The following is a 27,329-nucleotide window of genomic DNA, read 5'->3' as shown; positions in this document are numbered from 1 at the left end:
TAATCGGTTTGATATCAAAAAGTGACTACAAAATTTCCAACAAGTTAATCATTTCAAGGCCAAAACTTGGCCCATTTTTTTGTCCTGCATCACTTGAGTAATTCAAAATTTTCCAACAATTTATTCGGGAAGATTTTTAAAAAATGATGATATGTTGGCTTTGAGTTTTATGTTTATTTCGGGTTAGCAATTCAAAATTAAAGAAATATGATTGCTCGATAATTTAGTTGGAATATTTTGGATTTAAAAGCACCAAACACACTTTGCCGGCCACAGCAAATAACCAATGTTCCATCTTCTGTATAGTGAACTTTTTAAACATATAAATCAACGTGAGTGACCTACAAAACTAGTTTAAAAATTTGGTGTAGACGCCAATTGAATTTTACTAGTAGTTTATCTACACGACTTTTCTAGCTCCGTCTAAAACCAGTAACCTATATTTTTCATTTCGAGAAACATGAATTGATAAATATACGGAGTAATATAGTTGGTCATATGCTTGGATTGTTTATTTGAATAAGACAGATAACTTACACTGTATGTGGACTTGAGAGTTGTTTATATTAATTAGTAGTACTTTATTTATACATCATCGCACATGATTCTTCCTTAATGATTAGCCAATAGCACAACCATGTAGAATTAATGTAAATCCTACGTAGAAAGTGATTTGATTTTGAATATTAAGACAAACTTAATGTCTCTGCTTCACAGGGAACAACCCAATAAACATAAATTACTGTGTGTCCACGTTTAATAAGAAAATTGGTACGAAATTTCAAATGTGCATATATATTATTTTAGTGTAATGTTTGTTCTTTTTTTTTGGTGTCCGGATTCAAATCTCGGACCTTGCATATATTATGCATTGTCCTTATCAACTGAGCTAAGCTCACGAGGACAGTGCAATATTTATTCGATGAAACAAGAGAAGCAATGAGAAAAATAATCCCGTAATTTTGAAGTGCAATTTCATTACATTTGATACTTGAGGTTGACACCAATAGTTAGTGTTTCACCAATAAAACTAATTAATAATGAAAATAAAATAAAATGAAGACTAATAATAATAATTACACATTTTTAGGAGCTCCCTTTCCCATCTCAACACCATTGCCATGATCACCATGTTCAACAAATCTAGACCAGAAGGGATGTGATTTCCAAACTCTGTCCATCTCTTCAATTGGTATTCCTTTAGTTTCAGGCAATAAGAAGAATACATAGATTGACATCACCAAAACAAAGAAGGCAAAGAAGAGGAACAAACCAAACTTCATGTGACAAAGCATTATCAAGAAAACTTGTGCAACTAAGAAGGTGAAAAGCATGTTCACAGATACGTTTACACTTTGAGCTGCAGAACGAATCTCCAATGGGAAAATCTCACTAGGAACCAACCAACCAAGAGGACCCCATGACCAAGCAAATCCTGCTACGTAAATGCAAATGAAGAGCACAACTACTATAGCATACCATTCTGGTAAATTACCAGGGTTTCCACTTGTTCCAAATTTGGCCCCAATTGCAGCTGCTACTGCAACCTATACACATTAATGCATATTGAATTAATTAGACAATTCATATCAAATGAATGTAACAAAATTAATATACACACAAACAATATTATTCATAATGTTAAAATGTTACCTGGCATATGAGCATTTGAGCACCACCTTCAAGGAAAAGGGCTCTCCTACCCCACTTATCAACTCCATAAATTGAGACACAAGTAGCAACAACATTAACAACACCGGTGATGACAGCCGACATAAGTGAAGCATCGTCCTTAAACCCAATGGAATTAAATAGCACAGGTGCATAAAACATGATAACATTGATGCCTGTAAATTGTTGGAAGAATGGTATCAATACAGCCATAGTAAGCTGAGGTCTATATTTCCTCTGCAACAAATTTCTCCAAGGGTTTTCAACTTGCATTGAGGCCTCACTAGCTGCTACAAGGTCATTAAACTCTTCATCAACATCTTCAATACCGCGAATTCTCTTAAGTTGAGCTTTAGCTCCATCGCGATCACCACGTTCGATCATTGAGTTAGGGGTGTCGGGAAGGACTAATGATCCAATTGTTATTATAAGTGCTGGGACCATAGCACCACCTAAACTCAATCTCCATCCCCATCCACCTTTGATTTTGGCAAAAAAGTAATTCAACACATTGGCCACAAGTATACCAATTGTAATTGATAATTGAAACCCAATATTCAATGCTCCTCTATACTTGTAAGGAGCCATCTCAGAGAGGTACAATGGCACAGCCTGTAAAATTTAACAAATTAAACCAATTAAGAATGATTAATATTTAATATCAAGTGGGATCATAGAACTTTGTTTAAAAAAAGATATGTAGGACCACGGGTTCTTCTCAACTTGTAACGTCTATATTGGTTTGAAACAGAAACATTATTTTATATTTTTTATATTATAGTATTTTTTGAATGCAAAGACTTGGAAAATTATGCAAGCTGGTGTGGAAATACGAAGTGAGATATATTATATCACATGGAAAGAAAATAGGGACACAATAATTGTGGTAGTAATAATAGATTAGTGGGAGGATGGTGCCAAACTATCAATTTGTGTTAAAATCAAGCCATCACATTCAAGCATGTTAGAGAAGAGAAAAATTTGGCAAGATTGGTTCCTTTACACCGCACCAAAACCAAACAAAGTCCAATTTGATGAGTTTCAAAAGGCAAAGTCAATATCAACCAAGATTATCATACATACTTAGAGTAGAAAATAGATCATGCCAACTAGTATAACACTAAACTGGAAAAGTTCAAAATTCGTGTTAACTCATTTATATTCATTACGTCACAATCACTTCCGTAAATAATGAAAATACTCATTAATTCAATTAATGCATTAAATTTTATGTAACGGTTCACTATTATGCTATGATGAGTCAGTATACTTTATCTGAATGCTTTTAATATCAATCAAACGGGAAAGGAAAAAAAAACAAATTATAGTATTCTTCTTTTTTTGGTGATCACAAACTACAGTGTATAAGATTTTGTTTTTTGTTATTGCTATGGTACGCTAAATATACTATATATCATACCCGATAATGTTAAAAAAATCATGTAAACAACCATGAAGAAAAAATTAAAAATAATGCAAGGTGTATTTTTCAAAAAAATCATGGATAATCAAAATAAGACAATACAACACAGACAAATTTAAGGACAACAAACATACTTTTCATAATACTTTTGACAAAGACGTAATTTTTCATTATTTTAGAGGATTATTTTAAAAAAAGTAAAAACCGTTAATGAAGGAATAAATTAATGTACAATAAAAGGCGAGATAAGATAAAATCAGATAATATTAAACACAAACCCATAATTTACGTTATTGTTTCCCATAAAACAAAAACAAAAAACCCAAACAAGAAAAAAAACAAAGAAAAGATATTTACAAAAATAAAGAACGAGAGAGAGAGAAATTAAATAATACCTGATTAGCAAACCCGATACCAAACCCGAGCAAGATCCGACCCACGATCAACATCCAAACATGATTAGCAAAGCCATTAATAAGAGCACCGACAAGGAAAAGTAATCCTCCGAAAAGCATGGAAAGTTTCCGACCAAACCTACGAGTTATGGTGGAAGCTACCAACGAGGACAAAAGGGCAGCCAGATACAACGACGATGTAAACATCGTCAATGTTTGACTGTCATATTGACAGTACTGGTTTGTCGATTTGTCCTTGTTCTTTTTCCGGTACACCGCCGGAAAAAATTTCTTCAGAAACGGATCCATGGACGTCACACCACCTGATCAAACCCATTCAAACAAAAAACAAACGTTAAACACTGAAAAATATCATACCATAAAAATATCAACAAAGTTGTATGTATATACCTGAAATTCCAATATCGTAGCCAAAGATCAAACCACCCATGGCAGCAACGATGCATGTTATGGTGACAAAAGGAGTGAGGTTTCCGGGGTACTCTTTGTTACCCCCTCCAATGGGAATTCCACCACCAGCCATTTTTTCTGACCTCAGTAGCAAGAAGAAGAGAGAAGAATAGTGAAAATGTAAAGAAGAAGAGAAAGTGAATGGAGGTTTTGGATGGGGTGTGGCATGTGTTTATATAGAGGGAAGAGCCAAAAACTTTGGCTATGATTTACTCTCTAATTTTTAGAGAAAATCTTTAATTAATTTTGCTGACCTGTTAATAGTAATTCTATCTTTTTTTTTTAAGACAAACTTTAACTTTGCTGACCTGTCAATGATAATAACGATATGCTAGTACTTTTTCTGTTAAAAAATAAAGTATAAAGTAATAAAATAATAATTTCTAGTTTATAATTCTGTCTTTATCCACAAAAATAAAATAATAATTAATTATGTACGTACAGTACATATTAGGGGACTTTAATTTAATCTATATCTAATATCTGTTTTTTTTATCTAATATCTAATTTATTAATACTTATTTATAAAAAGGATACGATTTTGAGTAATAAAAAAAGGATACAATTTTGGATTGCTTTTTTACTTTTTTATTTATATTATTCATTTAAATTAATTTTTTTGTATAGTATAATATTAATTAATTATTTAATAAAAAATCATTTAAATTATATTATAATTAGTGTTTGGACTAACACTCTCTACTCGTTTGTCCATTTTTTTTTAATTGTATTAATGCGTACAAATTACGAACAATAATTTTCATAATTATTTTGTACTTTCATATTATGACAAACTATACTTATCTTTGTATTGTGAGCTTAGTTCGGTGGGTAAAAACAATGCATAATATATGTAAGGTTCGGGACTTGGCTGCCAAAAAAAAACTATACTTATTTTTTTTATATTTCCATAAACACTTATTATTTTTAATACTTTTTAACACTTTTTATTACTCTCTTTAAGATGCACTCTTTAATTTGATTAAAAGTTCAATAGTTCATTAGAAGTAATATTTAGTATAATCAAATGATTGAATTTAAATAATTAATAAGCTTTACTTAAAAGATCAATCGTTTACAACAACAATCAAGTTTTATTCCTTTCAGTAGAGTCAGCTACATGGATCAAGTTTCGTCATAATGTTTTATTTGAAACCATATTTGAATCAAACTCAATAACCTCTAAATCTTTTCTAATTTTTTTCTTATAGTTTTTCTAGGTATTTCTTTACCTTTTCTAACATTAATCCCCTCCACCTAATCTACTTTTCATACTACTATATATCTTGATATTCCTTTTACATGTCCAAAGGAGGCCACCTAAACATTTTTTTCTACCATCTTTTCTATCATATGTGCAACTTTAACTCTCTCTAAAGATGTTGCGTTTGATGAGAGTTAGAGGTAAATAGATAGCATGTATTTTCTATTATAATTAATAACATAGCATTTTTACAATATTTAATTAATTATGAGAGCAATTTTTCATTTAATTATAATGATATCATATTTGTTATCATGTGCACATCAAACACATGATAAGATTAATGTTTATCATGTACTTATCATATTCTATCTCTATCCAACTTTATATCATATCATGCCTCTATCCTATCTGACCATCAAACTAATCCTAAATGTCCATCTTTCTTTCTCTCGAAAAAGAGTGTATGTCTTTTTTTTTTTAAAAAAAGAAAAGAAAAGTGTTTGTTTTTCTACTATTTTTATTATGTTAGCACTTATAAACTATGAAAGGTGTTTTTATATAGAATTTTGAGAAAAATTATAGAGATTAAATATTTTTAAATTTCAAATTATAACAAAATCAACCAATCATATTTATTGTAAAATGAAAGAAATTATTGAGAATGAGTTCTTTTTTATACAGGTGTGTATTTCTCAATTTTCGTACCCTGCTTCCCTGATTTTTCCACAATTGGATGAACGAGAAAAAACAAAGTCAAGTCCACGTTTTGGGCCCTTTTCAAACCATAATTTTTTGGACTCTTTTTAAAGATTTTTCCTTCCTAAATCTAATCCAAATCCCACTAGGTTTTCATTTTTGCAAGTTTGACAGTTGGTGTGTTTCATTTCACACGTCAGATAATATACTCAGATTACGGAGGATTTTTAGTTGGGTGGTGCTGTATCATATATCATGTGTGTCTATTAAAATTGATTCTTTACTTTTAAGTTCTATTTATTATTTATTATAAGGATATGGTTGCTGAGTCAGCCATTATATATTCAGATGAAATAGGAAAAGAGTTAAAGAGTTGATACTGGTAATCAAGATTTAAGATTTATCCATAATGGAATATTAGGAAAGTATATGATTGTGCTATTGGATAATGTTGGATAAATTAGGGGTAGTTGGTGTTGGTGGATATTGTCGGTGTTGTAGTAAAAGCCTAAAAGAGTCGTGAAAGGATCCGGTTATGCGTGACTTCAAAGGCCTTTACAGCAATTAACCCTTGTATGGGAACATGAGAAACAATGTGGATAATTGAATAGAAAGGATAATGAATCTATTTTTGTAAGGTTCTATTTAGTAAAAATTGCGGATAGTTTATAGTTTATAGCTGATGATTGATAGTTGATAAGCTAATTAAAGTGTTTGGTAAAATTAACGGTTCAACTAACTAATAAAGATAAAATGACTTAAAAGAACAATTGATAATTTAATTGTTTTAATTTAGTACATATTATATATATTATTAAATTAGTGTTTTTTAAGTTTTATTTTAAATTTATTCTTTTTTTCAGTTTTTATAATTTATAAAAATTTATTTTTTAAATAAAATAAAAAACAGTCATATATTTCTTATCAAAAAGAAAAAATTATAATCGTATATATACGTAGCACAGTTGTATTTTATTTTAGCAAAATCTAACACAATTATTAAAAATCCTGTAGTCATGATAAAAGATTAAAAACACAAATGTTACATTCTATGATGCAATTTTTTAACCAAAGGTTATATTCTTTTAAATGTACGGTATAAATTATATTCGTTTAAATCTAACGAGATTTTTTTAAGGCATGGTATTTATTACAATAATTAATGTGTTATTTTTAATTATAGGAGTGATAAATTATAATGGATAAAATTGGTTTTTAGATAAAATAATAAGGGTATAAATGGAAGAAAAGATGATAAGCTATAAGCTCAAACACTACTTAGAATAGCTTCTGAAAAATAGTTTATAAGCTCGTGAAATAAGCTATAAGCTCGTGGTAAGAGACAATTATCAAACAGAGCTATTTTTGTCAAACGAGCTTATAAACTATAAGCTATAAACTATAAGCTCATTTAATGGGCTTACCAAACAGACCCAATGTTGATAATTATTGTTAATAAAAGAATGTTCATCCTTTCCCTAAAAAGAAAAAAGAAAGAATGTTTATACCTTGATATCCTTATTCCATTAACTCTCATTAATTTTCATTAATGACAAGAGTCATGACTGAGATGATCTATCCGGTTTTTTTTTTTTTAGTATGCTAATATGTGAAAATTATAAACAATATTTTATATGAAATTTTGATTTTGATTAAAATTATATGTATAAATATTTCTTTATAAAAAAAATGTATAGATATTTGTGACTTTTAAAATTCTGTATGTAGTGTGGGAACATTGGAATGAATATGGATAATACTCCCTCCGGTCCTTATTATAAGAAAAAATTGATTTTTTAGATTCATAGAATAATTAATGTATCTTATTGTAAATGTAGACTATATACATCACTTATAAAATGAACCAAAAAAATCAATTGTTTCTTATAATAAGGACCGGAGGGAGTAATAATTATAGTAAAACGGGTGAAGAAAAAGGATAAAAAATCTATTTTTGTTATGTATATTACTCCCTTGATGTGGATAATTATAGTTAATGAAAGAATTTTCATCTCTTTCCCTAAAAAAAAAAGAAAGTGTAACCAAAAAAAAAGAAAGAAGGAATGTGCATACCTTAATATCCTCTCATTCCATTAACTTTCATTAATGACAAGAGTCGTGACAGGAGGTATCTTTTTTTTTTTATTATTGTGTTAAAGCGTGAAAATTATAAGCAATATTTTATTCGAAATTTTGATTTTAATTAAAATTGTATGCATAGATGTTGGTGACTTTTAAATCCCTGTAAGTAACATTTAAATAATAACAAAATATGTTTATCTGTTACAAACAATATAACATATGTAATAAAAATTCTTTCGTAAAAAAAAAAAAATCTTACTTTTTTTAATAACACCAAAAATATACATTTTTAAAGGTAAGAGTATACTTGGAATCATGAAAATTCAAGCCGAAAAATAATGCATTTCCTTTATATATGTTTGTGAAGTTTAAATTCTTTCAAATAAAAGTTTGAGAATTTTAAAAATAAATTTATTTTAAAGGTATAACTGAAATAATGAAAAATTCAGTTCAAAAGTATATATTCCATTTATATATTGTTTGAGGTGTAAAAGACTGTCTTTGATATACATATGGTAATGCATATGGAAAACCAAGTCTTTAAAATACCTATCATATTAATTTTATTTGAATAGCAACATTTTAATATAAAAACAAAAAAACAAAAAAAACAATGATAGTTCATTATCCATTCAAATGGATTAGAACAACTGAAATATATATTATTGTAAGTAATAAGTTTACATATTATATTTCTCACAAAACAAATTTTCATATTATATTAAATTTATGAAGAGTGTTAGGAAATTGTCCCTTAACTCTCCTTATTTCGGGGAGTCCGGGGGTGCAGGTGCAACAACAAATATCAATACTCTAAAACTATAAGTAAAGTAAAGTAAAGGAAGATGTTGTATCTCCACCTAAAATTTTAAAACATAATATTTATGTGTCATTTCTCTTATATATCCACAATTTTATTGATTCACAGACGACGTGAGACTTTACCACACTCACATTTGAAACCCAACAATCTCTTCCACAAATGGGAGTTCCCACCTCATATTTAAGGATCCAACACAGAATCCAGCTCCTTCCCCATACAAAGTGAACCATGGTTTGATACCACTTGTTGGGTGAGGCAAAGGACGCAGGAGAAGAAACGAACCAAATGGTTGATGAGCTTTCGCTTAACACAAACTATTATTTTTTTTTGACAAAAACAAAGGATATTCATTCATTCAAATTGATAGAATACATCAGACATAATAACACGATCAATATCACTAAAAACATATAAGGTGAATCTGCGAACAAACTCACAACATCCAAGTTAATAGCATACAACGGCAAAATGCCTACAAATAATATGATGAAATCTAAATCACCAGAATACCCATGTTTCTGGATCTGCAACTTTGATGTCAAATCATTGATTGAATTTGTGATTGTTTGAAGCTGATCTTTCAATACGAACCAAACGAACACCGCACAACAAAGGATGCGAAATCAAACAACGCCGCACAAGACGACGAACAACACAACGTCGCACTAAGACAACGAAATCACGAAAGAAAAACTTGATGTATGTGAAAATCACTTATTTAAATTGAAAGAAAGGAGAAAAAAGATGCAGAGGGATGTTTTTAGGTCAAAAATTGATCTAAAATCACCCATCCTCGATAAGTGAAAGAGGAAGAAAACTTAGAGAGAAGACAAAATTTCTCTCACTAAAAAATTAAGGCCGACTATTATTTAACACATTTACATATGCTTAACACAAACTATTAAGAAGAATATGATTTCGAATTTTGACTAAAATAATCTTTGTCATAATTTATCTACCTCCTTGTCGATTGTGGATTATATGAGCCTTTTATTTGTCTATTTGATGGCTCCAAAAAAACGTCCAAAAGAATCAAAACGGCACAAATCTAAATGGTATTGATCACATTTCATACTTATTTCTTTTTTACAAAATTTCATACTTATTTCTTAAAATCTAACCAAACATATTAATAATAGATTAATGTACATATGATCCCTTATTTTAATTAAGACATGCATTTATTCCCTCCCCCGTTTTTAAATTTAGAATTTTAGTCACCTCTTTCATAAGTTTCAAGATTGTTATCCACAACTAAGTCAAAAGTTTTTTTTATGACACGTCATATTCCATTAGTGACGTGGAATTACATTTGGTAATGTGAGATTGTTGATTTAGGCTAAAGACAACGAATTTCAAAAGAATATACATTTATATCTAATCAATGAAATTAAAGAAAAATAAAGTTTACATCGAATTTTCGGGCAAAATTAGCAATCCCACATCATCAAATATAATTCCACAATGAATAATCTTTCTTGAAATGTGTTGTTGGAATCAATGTTTCACAAATCTCCACAAATACGAATGGATAGAACAGTATTTCAGAATAAAAATGAAGTCGTCTCATTTTTGTCTTGAACGATAAATGTTAATGGTTAGCTATTATTTTAATATCTACTATTTCATTCAAATTTAAACTCAATAGCTCAAACTTTGTATCCCTTAATTCAAATTTGTTGAGAGTTTTTCACCAAGTTATGTCCGTTGAGCAGAGTTCTCAAGTTCAAAGGTTGTGTGACGGTTACAGTAACATTGTGCTCGTGACTTAATTAAGGTGGACTCTTTCTTTCGGTTGGTTAACTTTTTTAAGCTAAAATGCTAAATACTGGGCCGGCCTAAGGGCCAAGCAACTCAAGCAAGGGTTTTAAGTCTCAATATTTTGGATAAAAAAAAGCCTCTAAAAAATTAATTTGGTTATAAGTATATTATATTGCAAATGAATTACAGATATTTGCACAGCTTAACTGATTATCAAAAAGACTTCAATTACTCTTGATCATGAATTCAAATTTTGATCTCCACAAAATTGATTTCATATAAATATTCAGTTAAAAAAAATTAAGACCGCATTAAATTTTTTGCTTTAAGTTTGTTAATCCGTTAGACCGGCCCTAAGTGAAGGTATTGTTTGTAACAATAGTGGCAATAACAGTATTGTCGTGGTCAGTTTTTGTTTGGCTTTACAAGTTTGTTATGTTGTAGAGGCAGAATTAAGGGCATTCTTATGGGAATTACCCTAAAGATTGATAAAGGGATTACAAAGGTGTTAATCTGAATCAGACTCATTTCTATCTACTCAATTGGTTTAAATTTAAGGTGTTCTTCTTCTCATCTGCAATTGAGAACTGTTGTGAATATTTAAAATTGTATAATTTTTTTTTTTATTGAGAAGTGTTTAGAACATTTTTTAACATTAACTCTATCATTGGATAAACACAACGTGAATATTAGACTTTGAAAATGAGTCTCACATAAAATGATAAGATTCATATAAGATTATATCCAATAAATAAGTTAGTCTTAGAAAGATGATTGAAAAGATAGCGTTGCTAACATTCATCTTTTCAATGACTCTTCTCTTTTCATTGTGCTCAAAGAAGCTAACCATACAATGGATATGTTGACTTTTTTGTAAGATTAATTAAGTAAACGATCTTTATAAAAGTCAGAATTTTTTTTTGGTTACATGAAATTTTAGGGTGAGGGGATGGTGCCCCAGTCCAAGGTAGGGAAGACCTTCGGGCTCAAAGAGCATTTACAAAAGTAATTACATTTACCTCCCTCCAAAGGCACTAGTGGGGCTCGAACCCGGGTTCTCTCGAATTCAAGACCTGTCTTTTTACCACAGACTAAACCTTTGGAGTTTTATAAAAGTCAGAATTTGATTTTAAGTCTCTACAAAAAAAAAAAATATCGTACTTTTTGGTTTTTAATACTTATTTTAATAAATGTTCATTATTATTATTATTCGTTAAAAAATTGTCTTAAGCCTAGGTATATGTTGAGTCATCCTACTGGTCTTTTAACCGTTTTAACAGAAATTGAATTCGTAGAAGGGATGAATCACTATGAGGACATTTTTTATGTGCTTTAACAAAAGTGAAAAGTAACAACAATATCTATAGGTAAAATAAATTAAATTCTCTTCCGAAGCATCCTAGAAATAATGTGAACAAAACAAAAGTTGAAAAGAAAAAGAAAAAGAAATCGATCCCAATACGCAGGGAAAAATGAATGAATTGGATAATGCTTTCTTACAGGCTTCCTGCTTGTCCATTGTTATTCCAACAGCATCTTTCTGAATTAAAAGCCAAATTTCTCTTTATGCTTCCTTCGTTTTGAAACCTTTATGTCCTTGTGCCATTTTTTTTCCATCCTTTTCCTTAGCTTTTTCTTCTTGTCATTGTTAAAGATACTAACAACACTCTTTAATATTTACTTTTATATTGAATGAAATACATATGAATCTTATCATTTTATGCAGACACATTCCTAAAACGATATAACCCACATCGATTTCACAAAATAAAAGAACAAGTGTTACAAAAAATTTCTTCTTTTAGTGATGCTAATATTACCCTTATTCATATGGAGCACATAAGTTTTCTCACTTAACTTGAACCAGCTAGGTTGAGCTTAGATTATGGAATAAAAACATTATTCCATAAATTATCTAAAGGGGATACACAATTTTGAGGTTTTTTCTCACTCTATTTTTACCCTTCTTTTATTTAAACTATTTTATACTTTTCATAATATTATTTAAATTCTCAATTAAAAAATTAGTTAACTTTCATTAAAATAAGAACAATCGACGGACAATCACAACAATATAGGACACTATAAAAACTTATTTTAACTTTATATAAAAAATATTATATTTAATCACAACAATATAATATTTTTTCCATTAAATTTTACCCTTTATTTAATTAATTTTTAATAGATAAAAAATTAAAATTGCATTAAAATTTAAATCGTCTGATTTTGATAACAAACGGCTATAGCTTGACTGCACACAAACCGACTGCATCCAGTCCATTTCCAAATTTTCAGCATGTAGATAAGCTAAATTAATTATATCACAGCGTCAAGTAGAGTCATAAAAAGCCAAAGAAATTAAGCACAATATGAAGGGATACATTGGGGGTGGACTCACTAAATATTATGGTACCGTTTGGTCCGGCTTTTTTTCAGTTTTTCTAAGTTTTTAAGGAGAAGTTAGGCCAGACACAATATCAATAAAGTACCTTCGAAAAAAAGTACTTTTTTTAGAATGTATAAAATTGAATGGAATGAGCTTTAACCAAAAGTTGTTGAATTCTACTTCAAAAAACTATTTCTCCCCAATTTATTTCACAAGCACCTATCTTCAACTCCCGCCGGCAACCTTTTGTTTTATTTTTTCAATATGCTTTTTTCTTCCATTTTATTTATTTTTTTTTTTTAACCGGTCCATTTAATTTTTTAATAAGGTTCCATTTAAGTTTATTATCTATCTTTTTAAGGAATTTTATTATCTTTTTATCACTTATATATTAATTTCAATATCTTTTGATCATCACAACCTCGCAAATATTTGTATTCACGCCGTCAATGAATGACACCGAATATTTTTATTCCCTTTCTTCAACCACGGAAATACACACACACGTTAGCGTTTAGAGTAATACTTTATGTTCTTCTTTCTGTTTTTTTTTTGTTATGCTAATGCGTATAATTTTTGTTAGTGTTGTGTAATGCGTATAATTATTTTTATAAAATTTTGATTTTAATTAAAAGTACAAGTGTAGTTGCCTAAAAAAATTATACTTATATATAATTTACACATTTGTATTGTAAGAAACTATGCATATCTTTTTCTTATTAAAAAAACTAAACATATCTTTTTCAACGACACCAACAATGTAACAAATATAATATTATATAATATAAATTCTTATCTTTTTGACCAACACTAAAAATATGGCATTCTTATAACAAAATTTGTTATAGAGTATAATTGAAAAAGATACTGTACAAATTTGTATTTATGTTACACAAAATAAACGTCATTGAGTAAATATAGTATTGGTAAAAATATATCTTTTATATTTTAAACATTTTTTCCCTCCAAAAAATATTTTAGATATTTTTTTATTTATTATGTTAATTCATAATGAATTTAAATTTTTTTTATTTATAGACAATGCATAAATATATGCAAGGTCCCGAGTACCCCAGACACCATCAAAAAATAATAAATTCAAAGTTTTGTACAATATTTTGTCAAACAACTTTTAACTCAAAAATAACTTTAGAACTAAAAAAAAATAAAGAAACCAAACAGATTTGACATTTTTCTTAAAGAGCTTTATTTTAACTTTGTTTTAAAGTAGCTTTTAGACCGAAAAAAACCTGGTCAAACGGTACCTATAGTCACATCATGACTTTTTCCTGGGAACGGTGTTTTGAATTTGATGTTCTTGAGGACAATTTGGGTTAAAATTCATAGAATATTGCTGCATTTGTCCAATTTTATGTCTTCAATGTGTTAATTAAAATACATTATTGTTAGGGTCAGAGTAATCTTTATACTTCCTTTTAATATATTTTTGTTTATAATTTCTATTTGTCAGCTTCTTCCTGTTTGATATCGGCTTATCCTAATCGGGCAATCATAGTAAAAAAAATAAAAAAAATAGACATTTTTATAATGATATCAAAGAATAAGAAACAATAGAACATATTTGAATAAGAAATAATGGTTTTTTCTTTGAGAGAGATAGATTATCGTTTTTTATTATATATTTTTATAATGATTATAAAAATACATAATAGAACATATCATACATCTAAAGATAGCATGGAATGAAAGATATAATAATAAAATATAATAGTTTGATTCAAGTTCAGGAGATAAGGAGGCTTTTTGACTTATCTGTTTTAAAAAAATTTGACGATGGCAGAGATGTACTCTTTAGGTTGGGTGAAGGAGGGGAAGCTTGGGGGAGGAGGCGGGGTTTGTTAGCTTGGGACTAGGAATTAGTGAGGGAGTGTAGGTCCTGCTTTCTAATGTCTTTGCAGGATATTGTTGCAAATGTTTGACAGTGATGCTCTAATGTGGGCGATAGTTATACCGTCCGTGGTGCGTATCAAATGCACATGAGGCAGAAGATGCATAGCTATGATGCAGTATTGGAGGCTGTTTGACATAAAAATGTTCCTCTGAAGGTCTCTATATGTGTGTGACGCCTTTTATGCAATCGGTGGTCTACAAAGGACAACTTGGTGTGCCGCGGTATTATTCCGATTGATTCTCAATTGTGTGTGTCAGGATGTGGGTATAATGAATCGGCAGATCATCTTTTAATCCAATGTCCTATTTTCGGTTCTCTTTGGCAACATGTCAAGGCTTGGATTGACGTGCATTCAATGGATCCCCATCATATTTTCAATCATTTTACTCAATTTGCTTATTCTTCATGAGGTTTTGGACTCTGTCGTTCTCTTTTGCAACTAATTTGACTTTGTAGTGTTTGGGTGTAATGGAATGAAAGGAATCACATGTTTTTCTCTAATAAAGCTAAATCTATTATGCAATTAGTGGAAAAGGTAAAAATTTCTTCCTTTGGATGGTTGAAAGCTAAAAATGTTTGTTTTCCTTTTGGTTATCATATGTGGTGCCTTTTCTTTGTTTGGGTATTGATTGATTGTCTTTTTCATTGTTACTTCAGGATGTTTGTTGTAGTTTTGTTCTACTCTTCTAAGAACACCTTGTGCTAGGGAGTAGATTTTTTTCCTTGTAGTATTATATTTCATTTTGGCTTGTTAATTTTTTTTTTCTTCCAAAAATAAGTTATAAATGTCGTGAAAATAATGCCGAACAAATGGAGATTAGATTTATTTGGTTTGGAATGACTAGGCTTTAACCCAACCATCGGAACAAATAAACCACTTGGATTGATTTAAATTGAATTTTGATGTTCAGAAATCATTGGTTTGATTATTACACCCTAGACTACAAAATCCTAATTATTTTCACATTAAAATGCGAAAATATGTTGTTTGTCTATTTAATTAGGGAGTTTCTATGGTACATCCTTTAATTAAGGTGTACCAGTACACCTATTTCATAAATTTATAAGTTAACGATAATTTTTATGTGATAAAGAGATATTTATCGACTTTTATATTTTAGAAAATATTATCCCATAAGAAAAAACATCATTTCATTTTTTATAAGAATTATACTAAATTTTTTAACATTTTATTGAAAAAAATAATCAATATTCACTATTATGAGTAATAAAAATTAAAAAAAAATTGAATTTTGCTTTGCCGACACTTTTGAAAAATAAAATGTAATTATTATAATTATAAATGATAGAAAATATTTTTTTTTGCTAAAGAAAATAAATCATTAAACTATTCATTTAAATACACGGGTGTACTGATACACTCAAAATTATTGAGAGTACCATAAAAATTGCCATTTAATTAATCTCAATACACATCATAATAATTAGACAAAAACCATGATGATGTATACACCCTAATTTGTTAATACAAGTCATTTAAAAATGTGAACCACTACTTCCCCATAACAAATGTCAAGTTGTGTCTTAATATTATAAGTACACACTATACCTCTCTTTCAGGATACAATATCCAAGCTGTCAACATAACCAATGACATAAACGGAAAAACTATACACCTCTCTTTCAGTACGTACCATCTTCAACAAGGAGGGTTCATCCGAAATACTCCCTCCGGTCTTTTATACAAGAAACAAAAGACATAAAACATCAAGACCAAGAAAATACATTGAAAATAGTTATCTTATTTAATACATCTCTACATTTAAAAAATATTCCATGAATACCCCTAAATTAATTATTCTTTATTCCACCAACTTACTTACTTTTAATATTCTCTCTCATAATAAATAAGGGCACAAATGAAATTTAGCTTCAAATATACTTGAAACTTGGTTAATATTTCTTATAAAAAGGACCAAAAAAAAATTCACTTTTGTTTCTAATAAAAAGGACCGGAGGTAGTATTAATTAAGATCTTATACCATAATGATACTAACTAGGTAATGTGTACAACATGGGCGTTGACACCATGGTCAACTATATATAGCTGTATTTTTCCGTCGAAATATTATTGGGCATTTACTCTGCATAATATTGTTGGGAGGCATATAAATATAAATGTACAAAGGTTAGTGTAGGGTCCCATACCAACGGGGACAGCTAAATTTGCATTGGACCAACCCTAAGATTCTTTTACCTTTAAAATAGAAACTTCAACTGAACCCACACACGATTCGAAAATTAAACTCAGAATGAATGATGGTCCATAACTCTTAAACTCAATATTGACTAATACGATCGATCCACCATATTGGACTGCAGAGTTCTCGTTTCAGAATTAATGGAACAGAGTGTGTGCCCAAGATATTCATAAATCCTACTGTTCCTAAAGTCAAGTCACCAATTGTTGCTTATTTATGATATGTTTGCCTTTCATCTAGAGTTCAAAATTGACTAAAAGGAGTTCCATGTACATATTTTCTTGATTACGTAACTTACAAGTTGCAAGTGGAGATAACGTACCCCTCATAGAAATTAGTAAAAGAAACATCAATTGTATTTAGGAAAATATTATCTTATGTTCTTTGGACACATGTTATGTTAAAATACATAAAATAGAAATTATGTATTGAAAATTGTACCTATTTACTCCACCTGTTGTCAATTATAAGCATATTTGATTTTTTTAAATTCATTCAATTAATGATAAGTATTTATCAAGAAGTTAAGAATTAATTTCTCATAATAAATATTTGCTATTAATTGAATTCTTAATATGTGTCGTAAGGGCACAAGTTAACATAACCCTTGTATTTATTGTAAAAGAAACCTTCACCCTCAATTTTTTTTTTTTTTTTTTTTATACAAAGCTACTATGAAACAAAGAACAAAAACAAACAGAAAAAGAAAAAGCTACTATCATTTTTAAGAAGTTCAAAGAGGTTAGCAGGGGATGAGTCATGAAGAACAAGACCATTATCAAATGAAACTCTAAGTTTCGCCATGAAATCTGCGAACCGGTTCCCTTTTTTGAGAGTGTGAGAAACTGTAATATTACTTTGAAGAAGCAATTGTTTATGTTCTGAAGAAGGACCGCATAAACATGATATCTCTCAATATGCCATTAAGAAGATTGACGTAAGCAAGAGAATCAGAATAACAACCTAGCTCCATATAACCCAAATATTGACCTAAGATAAAAAAATTATCTTCTGTATATATTTCATTTCAAAACCATTGTCCATTTGCTAAAAAGCAACCTTAGTCCATAGATCTCATAATCTAAATTATAGTAATATAAGTGTATAACAATACGTAGACATTGACACTGATAACATTATTTTTTCCCCATGAGACACTTGATAATATATTTTTAAACAATGTTCAATGAAACCAATTAATATAGCTCCTTTCATCCAGGCCCACCGGTCGACAGAAAGCAACCTATCATCTTTCAAACCGGCACTTTCACATGCAGTAATGATTGAAAACAATTGGTTGACAAGGTCTAGCAAGTTGATTTCTTATTTGAAGCAAGCAAATTGACTTAAATTAAACAAGTAAAAGTTTGCATGTGTATTGTAAACCAAGTTTTTTTAGGGTTATGATAACAAGTATTTTAAGGATTTAAAAGAGAAAAGGATTTAAAAAATTTATGTAGAAAAAATTTCGTTTTGAAGTTTCAACGTATTTAATATACAATTCCTCATAAAAAGTTTCTCTTTTACTATTTCCCTTTTTTTATACTATTATATCGGTCTCCTATTACATGTATCATTTGAAATATTTACTTTAAATTATTTTCATTTTATAACTATTATTGTTTTTGTTCATTTATTAAAGTAATTATAAGTATGTGGTTGGCACATAATAAATTAAATACATTGATGTTTTAATTTTGATATATTATTGTACATTAAAAATATATTCAATCATTTTCCTAATAATAATACAATACAAATCACAAATTAAGACACATAATATTATTATGGCACGGTATTTATTAATTGTACCCGTAGTTAACAATATATTGTTCTCTGTATAATAAATAGATTAAGATAATATTGTTCTCTTTATAATAAATAGATTAAGATAATTTAGAAAAAGCTAATACTTTTGACAACAATAAAAAACAAGGAACAAAAAGTTTCTAACAAAATAGGACTTAAAAACAGAAAGAGTAATTATGTAGAAAACATTTAGGGATAGTTTGGTATTTTCTTTCTTCTGTGCGTAATACTATAAGAGCTTAGTCGTCTTAGTGAGTCAAACTCAGTTAGAAGAGATATTGCATAATATATTTTAAATGTATATATGAATCTAACTCATTTAGTAAAGACATTGCATAATATATACATGAGTCGGAGTTCAAATCCCGAACAACCCACTTATTCACTTTAAGAGCCGAATTTTTAGACACCATTCTACATATTTTTTTTTTACAATAACAATACAATATTCATTTAAATTGATAGAGTACATCATTCAACATTGCTAAAAACGTAAAGAATAGTTTTACAAACAAACTCACAACATCCAAGTTAATAGCATACAACGACAAAATGCCTAGAAATAGTATGATAAAATCAAAGTGACCATAATATTTATGCCTCCTGATCTACAACGTTGACACCAAAATCATTGATTGAATAACCGATCTTTCAATAGAAATCAAATGAACACCACAACAGACGAGAAATCAAATGAACACCGCGACAAGACGAGAAATCAAAAGAGTTGCACAAGAGGAAGAAAAACACAATGCCACACTCGAAGAAATTGCCACACTCAAAGAAATTGAAATGTGTGAAAAGCCATCCTTATTTAAATTGTGTGAAAATCCACCACAAAGAAAAAACATAGATATGTATGGAAATCACTTATTTAAATTGAAATGAGAGATAAAAAAGATGAAGAGAGATGATTTTAGATCAATAATTGACCCAAACTACCAACTCAATGAAGAAAATGGAAGAGAGAACCTAAAAAGATAAAATTAAGGCCAACTTATTAAAGAGGGAGGACCCAGAGAGAAGAAGTTTAAATGATACGTGTGAGAATAAACCATTAAACTATTTGACCCAATTTTTTTTTTTAAATTTAATACATTACTATTATTAGTGTAAATTAATTTTTTTGCGTGACTTGTAGTCAAAAGCATAAATCTAAATTATTTAAACACATCCACACAAATAGAAAAATGTAGAAAGAAGATAATAGTTTTTTTTTTTTTTTTTTTTTTTTTTTTTGTAAATTATGTATATTTCTTATTTATTTATGTATCTAAGTAATTTATATTTGTGGTTGTAATCAACCAAAAATTATCCATACATCTAATGATGTGGATCCAACAAGGATTCACCATACAAGGATCTTTGACCTAAGTGTAAATTTCTTGAATTGAGATAGAAAATGAAGGAAAAAGGTAGAAAATCTAAGAAAATTAACCAAACTAGGAATAGAAAGAAAACATACAAATGGAATTAGATGAGAGGTGGGAAGAACGATCGCCACATTCAAGATGAACGATAAGATCGAATCGTAGATCCGTCACAAGAATAAGATGCTCTTGATAAGGATCTAGATTTGGTTCATCCAAGAACCTAGAATAGCAATTCTAACTCTCCCTTCAATCAAAGATTGAAAATATCAAATTGTACTAACCTCCTTCAAAATGATAACAAAGTTGTTATTTATACCTACTCATTGGCCATCACATATAAGGCCCAATAAGGAACTAGAAAAAAACAAGGAGCATTATCCAACACTAAAATAAAAGTAATCTAATGTTTTTAAACTAAACACTATTACAATTAATATTCACTAAAGAGAGTGTAAGATAATATGGATTATTATTGGGAACAATCTTGGTGTCCAAAAATAATGAGATTTGATCTTCAAGATTTCCCCTTAATTTCTTCACCCTAGCCCTTGTCATGGGGCCACCAACTCCTTTGATATCAACTTGTCGACTCTTGTAACTCGTTCCTTGATCCTCATTATCTAACGACAGGCTGATTTTCTTAATAAAAAAAAACTAATGATATGTCGTGACATCATTTAATTAACAACAAACACATTAATTATTATATTTATTAAATAATGTGTTACCCATTATAAGATGCATATGTATTGTGGTATAGGGTACTTGTGGCAAGATATGGTGAGGAGGATGGGCGGTTGGAGGTTGGGGGCCGGAGTGTTTCTACTTGGTGGAGGGAGATAGCGAAGATTAGGGACGGAGTAGAGAGTGACATGGGAGGCTGGTTCGTTGATAATGTATTTAGAAAGGTGGGGAGCGGTTCAAATAGATTGTTTTGGCATGACAGGTGGTTAGGCGATGTCCCGTTGTGTAGGCGGTTTTGTCATTTATTTAATTTAGCGTTGAATAAAATGATTACAGTCACTGAGGTGTTCTGTCTAGGATGGGAGGTAGGGGGAGAAGCGTGGAGATGGAGGAGAAGGTTATGGGAGTGGGAGGAGGAGTTGCTAGGGGTGTGTCGCTTTTTACTTAACAATTTTGTTTTGCAGACTGATGTTACTGACAGGTGGCAGTAGCTCCCTGACATTACGGGGGGTACACTGTGCGTGGAGCGTACCAAATTCTAACTACTCAGGTGGCTATTTTCGGTGATGAAACGAGACATCTTGTTTGGCATAAGCAGGTACCTTTGAAGGTCTCTATTTTAGCATGGAGGTTGTTGCGGGACAGATTGCCTACAAAACATAATCTTTTGAGGCGAGGTATTATTCAATCGGCGGACATTCAGAGTGTGGCGGGGTGCGGGAACAACGAATCAGCCCTACATTTGTTTATTCACTGTGATATTTTTGGTGCTTTATGGCAACATGTTAGGCATTGGCTTGGTATCGCAGGAGCTGATCCCTATAATATACATGCTCATTTTATTCAGTTTACTAACGCTATAGGCACTTCGAGGTCCAGACGCTCTTTTATGCAGCTTTTGTGTGTGTGAATATTATGGAGCGAAAGAAACAACAGATTATTCAATAATGTTCACACTCCACTGACAAACTTGATGGATAAAGTTAAATATGCAGCTTTATGGTGGCTAAAAGCTAATAATGCTAGGTTTGTTTATGGTTTACAGACTTGGTGGTCGAATCCTTTACGTTGTTCGGGCATCGACTGAGTCCTGTTACTGTTTTTGTAATCAGATATTTTGTAATTTTGGGGTAATCTCTTGAGTACACCTTGTGCTTTTGAGGACTCACCACCGTTGTTAATATAGTTCCATTTTTTCTTCTTCTTCAAAAAAAAAGATGCATATGTAAAATAAAATAAAATTAATGTATATAATATAAATTAAACTAAAAATAAACACATTTATCAAAATTAGCAAATATCTACAAACCAATTTTTTTTTTTGAGCAGACAAACAAAATAAATTTTGTATACTGTTAAAAATAAGTAATGTATAAAAAATAATATAAAATTTGAACATTCCCTTTCTCCCAATTGAAAACAAAAAATCCCTTTCCCCCCAACAACCGCGTGAACCGTGAACTGAAGAAGAGCACAAGCAGTGTTTTTCTTCCGTCAGCAGCATCATCATGAAAGGAACGAATGAATCTGTCTATTGGGTCCACTCCACATATTGGAGCCCAGGACGGACCCACTTGGCCTCTGTTTTTTTGGTTGAACCAAGGCTTTTCAATCTGAACTTGTTGCAATTGCATCGCATTTGAAAAGAAAAGCAAGGTGAAGTTTCCCAGTTCCACACTAGCAATGTGATGTTAGGCATGTGATTGGTTCTGCAGTAAAAAAAAAATATATTTTGAGTGAATTGGCTGTGTTTGGTAACACAAAAAAGCTAACTTATAGTTTGTTAAATTAGCTTATAAACTCGTTAGATGAAAACGTGTCGTGTTTGGTAATAAGCTTTTTTCATGAGCTTATAGCGTTTTTTGAAAAGCTATTTCAAGTAGCTTTTTAGCTTATAGTTGATAGTTTTTTATATTTTCTTCCAACTTTAACCCTATTAATTTAAATTAATTATTTTTTTAATTAAACAACTACCCATATTCATCTTTATAACCGCCCCATTTTTTCCCTTAAAAAAATGTCAGGTAGTTTTTTTTAAGGAGCACTTTATATATATATATATATGTATTTTTTTTTAAGAAAATGTTTTATATTTTGCTATAACTAACCTGCCGTACCATAAAAAAAATAACTACCCTATTTTTTTTAAAGGAAAAAATAACTAGTCTTTTGTACGTTGTAAAATTTTATATATTCTAACTCATCTTTTGTTTCCACCTTTCTCTTAATTTTGGGATACATGAAGCAGAGATCAAAATTGTCGATGATTTTTTTTTTTAGGATTAAAGGTCGAAGAATTTTTTTATGGAGACTAAGACCAAAAATTTGAATATTTATAGGACCAAAAATATATTTAACTATAATTAAAAATATTAAAAAATATACATTACAAAAAAATGTGTGTCTATTTGTATATTTTTTTTAAAAAAAAAACATGTCCTTTTATGCCATTTTATACTTATCAATCACTTCAACAACTAATTTTACCAAACACATTATTTTTAATAAGCAAACTTTTCAGCTATAAACTATCAGTTATCAGTCATCAGCTATCAGCTATCAGCTAGCTTATCAGCTATCAGTTATTAGCTAGTTTATAGCTTATTTTTACCGAATAAAGTCTTAATGAATTTGTGTAAAACTTTGTAAAACTGATGATTAATTTTTAGAGAATGAATTGTGTACCTTTCTCGTGTGGAGTAGCCTCTTGAAGAGGCGGTTGGTACTTCAAGGTGAATGAGATGTAGTTAGGCAGTTACATTACGCCATAAACAATGTACTATTCGAATCATCGTTTGATCGTGATTGGAAGGTTTAAATTCGTTGCAGGTTCTTTTTCTATGTTCGGTGCTCTTACATGAGCCTTGGTGGTTCATATCTGAATTAAACGTTTATTGAAACTTTTAAACTTAGGATCGGACCCAACCCAATTTGAAACATATGCGTTTATTTGAAAGTGATTTTAGTATGAAATTAAATTCTAGAAACAAAAGCTCAAATCACAAGTTAAAATCAATAATGAAGATAAAATTAATTTTACTCAAGAATAACAAACACGTCAAAATCAATTTTACATTTTTAAAATTAAGTTTAACTCTGAAAACTAAAGATATACCGAGTGTAAAAGAGCAGAAAAGAAAACAATAAATAAACGATAAAAAAATAGATTGTTTCTTTCGAACACAAAAAGCTAATCATCTAAAAGATATGATTATTGAATTGAAAAATTCAATGATTATGATTACTAATTTTTTTTCAGTGATTAAATTTTTTAATTATTTTGCATTTAAAATGAATTTATCTCACTTTAGTAGATTATATACTTTTCTTTTTGCACCACCCAAAAAAAGATACTTTTTTTTTTCTTTTCAAAAGAACGTACTCGATTTTTCTAGCCACATGTAAGAGTGGAAATAAGTTAGTTCTTATTAGACTTTGAAAAAAAACTTTCAATTAATAAGTTTGACCTAATTTTAAAATTCAAAGAACAAGGCTAACATATAACATGTATAAAACTTATGACATTTTAAAGACAGGTATGACATGTTTTAGTCTTATTTATAAGTTCATCATCTTCTGACTTAACTCGGTATAAGCTAAACAAATAACTAACAAACCAAAGTGGCAAAGAGATTCGGTTCATTTATGAAGGATGAATAGTCACTAAACGATGGTGGTGGTTTACATTAGAATAGAACTAGAACAAGAATTTTGAAGAGTATGGGCATGATTCGTTTTCAAATTAAATTGGCAACAAAACTAATGAAACCAGCAAGTAGAGAGTGGTGTTGTCTCTCCTTCACGTACACACGTTTTCATTTTTTTTAGCACAGATAAACATTGGTAGTACTTCCATGAAAATGGATGAAATCAAATCTTATTTCAAATTATAATGACGTAAACTATCTAGACCATAGACCATTTACATTGACATTAAATCTCACATCCTTATCTCAATGGATAGACATATACAAATCTATTCATTAACGAATTATACGAATGACTAAGCAAAATATCAAGCATGGTGTGTTGCCTTATTTCCTTCCTTCAGAGACTAAGGTGAATACCACTTTTTTTTTTCTTTCCTTCCTTTCTCTGTTAGCTTCAATTGACGATAAATAAGAAGCATCAAGTGATATTTTTTTTAAGAACGTAGATAGTCTACCTAAAATTGACATCAGAGACATCACCAAGAGATATTTTATTAAGAAATAGAAAAAATATGTTTAATTTGAAAATATATAAACAACTTTTCATAAATAGAATACGTAAACACAAGTATAACAATTAAGATCAACCGAGGAAATAATTAAACCATTATTTTACCCCCTTTAAATATGTGAGACGGTGTCATTATTATGGACGTTCCTACAAATTTGGACGCTCAGTTCTGTAAGTGAAAAGAGACCCGTAATAAATTTTTTTTTTTTTTTTAGAGAACAATGTTCTATTTAAATTATTTAAAAGATAAATACAAGGTGTCGTATATATGCGATACACCCAAATGTGAAAATCACTACCTTATACATGAAGAATCCAAACCACCCTCCCAAAAAAACACTCACCTAACACCAAAAGCAAGAGGACCCGATTCTAATGGGCCTAAAACAAGACAACGGGAAGAGGAAAATGAAATCAAATCAGGGAAGAAGAAAAGGAAAACCCCTATGGAGTGATTGTGATGGAACGCGTGGTATTAGGGAGAAAGAGAATTTTTTTTAATGGGGTAGTACTTAATACTGTGCTATAATTTTTTTTCTGAGGCCCGTACCTGGGGAAGACCCGGTTCCATTGAGCTCCTTACACATCCCAAAGTCTGGCCCTAGTCATTATAATCATTGAATGCACTAAAATTACACATCAAAATGTAATTTTATGCATCATTTAAGGACTAAAATGACTAACAATAAACATTGTTTAAATACTTAATTTATTCAAAGTGGATTCAAATCACATTGCATGTTGATATTACATTCATGATTTATATATAGAGTTATAATTAAGAAACTAGAAAGTATTGGAATAATATTTTCCCACTTAGGCCACTTTATTTCCTTTACAAGGAGAAATTTAGATGAATTGATCTCTAACGGCTTATAAGAACCAGAGTCGGTTTTAAAGTTTAGAGTTGTGTTATTTGAACATTTATATATGTGATAACTTTTGTGACAACTAAAATTTTATAAAGGAAATGAGGTAGTGGTACAAAAACCAAAGCAATAGAGAAAGAAAGTAAAAAGATAATGTGAGTATGAGAGAGAAAATTGCGACAAAAGTTGTAAAAAATGGTTGTTCAAATATCATTTCTCTAAAATTTAATACACACATATGTACCTTACAAATTATCCATCTAGAGGTGTTCACGCCGACAACTTGAAAATTGAACCACGATATAATAATAGTTGTCTCGTCAGATACAATTAATAATGACATAATCAAATAAGAAAAAAATAGAGAATAAAATAAAATCTTAGATAGTTAAATCTTATTTTTCCTCATTCTCCTTCAAATAAGAAACCTAATACAACATACTACCTAATACAACATACAATTAAAAAGGATAAAAATAGGTTATGCACAATGCTTGACATAAACTGAATAAGAGAAGTGATGACTATGATATTGATATATATGTGTATTTACAAGAAGTACGATCATTTATACCACTGTTGGTATTGTTCGAGAAAGGGTGATCGAGTTTTCAATGTTCTTGGTGTTTTTGGTCAAAGTGACCCCCTTCTCTCTTGTTTCAGGTCCTTTTATACTGAGAACCCCCCTCTTCCTCAACTGTCAGTTTTCCTTGGTGCCAACCTCTCACTTCTCCTTTAACCGCCTTTAAGCGAGATGCGTCTGTATTTAGGCGAGATATTTCTCTAAACTCTAGTGGAACCCTTCCTCTTTAGGACGGGGGTATGGTGCTATATGTCGTATAATGGTCCAATATGAATATGATAGTAATGTGGCCAGTAAGCCTGTATCATCAGATTAGGGACCCCTGCCAGCTCCACGAGAAAGTGCAGTTTCAACACAATGGAAAAATCTATGGACATTGTTTTTAAAATAAAATAAAACTATGGTCATGATATCATCAGATAATTGATGGAGTTTTGAGTATGAGTAGGCAAACTCAAATGTGGCAAAATAAATATGGAAGCACTAATATATCGTTTAACTGTTTTACGATGGAGTAAAGTAAAAGTTCATAACATAGTTCAATTGACAGGTATATTTAGTATGTAGTTAGGGTTTTGATTTGAATTCCAGATTAACTAACAGATTACTTAACAAAAAAAAAAAAAAAAACTCAAAATCACATAAAAAGCTAATTTTATTCCATACCTCAAAGTTTTTTTATTTTTTTTTGAATAAATGTACCTCAAAGCTCAAACTGAATAGAAAGCACCAATAAAA

The 27,329-nt window shown here is 29.8% G+C and overlaps 1 protein-coding gene across 1 annotated transcript; it reads right to left on the bottom strand.

Annotated features, from left to right (window-relative positions):
- Positions 1 to 940: 940 nt before the first annotated feature.
- LOC11434572 (sugar transport protein 1) lies at positions 941 to 4,119 on the bottom strand. The gene is made up of 4 exons (XM_003608209.4): positions 3,901 to 4,119; positions 3,490 to 3,812; positions 1,654 to 2,283; positions 941 to 1,547 (listed from the first exon to the last, which is right to left on the bottom strand). The coding sequence occupies exons 1-4, from the start codon at positions 4,031 to 4,033 to the stop codon at positions 1,077 to 1,079; spliced, it is 1,557 nt and encodes a 518-aa protein (XP_003608257.1). The 5' UTR covers positions 4,034 to 4,119; the 3' UTR covers positions 941 to 1,076.
- Between the last annotated feature and the right edge of the window lie 23,210 nt (positions 4,120 to 27,329).

Source organism: Medicago truncatula, chromosome 4 (assembly GCF_003473485.1).
Source record: "Medicago truncatula cultivar Jemalong A17 chromosome 4, MtrunA17r5.0-ANR, whole genome shotgun sequence".
Taxonomy (NCBI): Eukaryota; Viridiplantae; Streptophyta; class Magnoliopsida; order Fabales; family Fabaceae; genus Medicago; species Medicago truncatula.
Note: the sequence above shows the minus strand (reverse complement) of the source record. Positions and strands in the feature narration are given on the sequence as shown.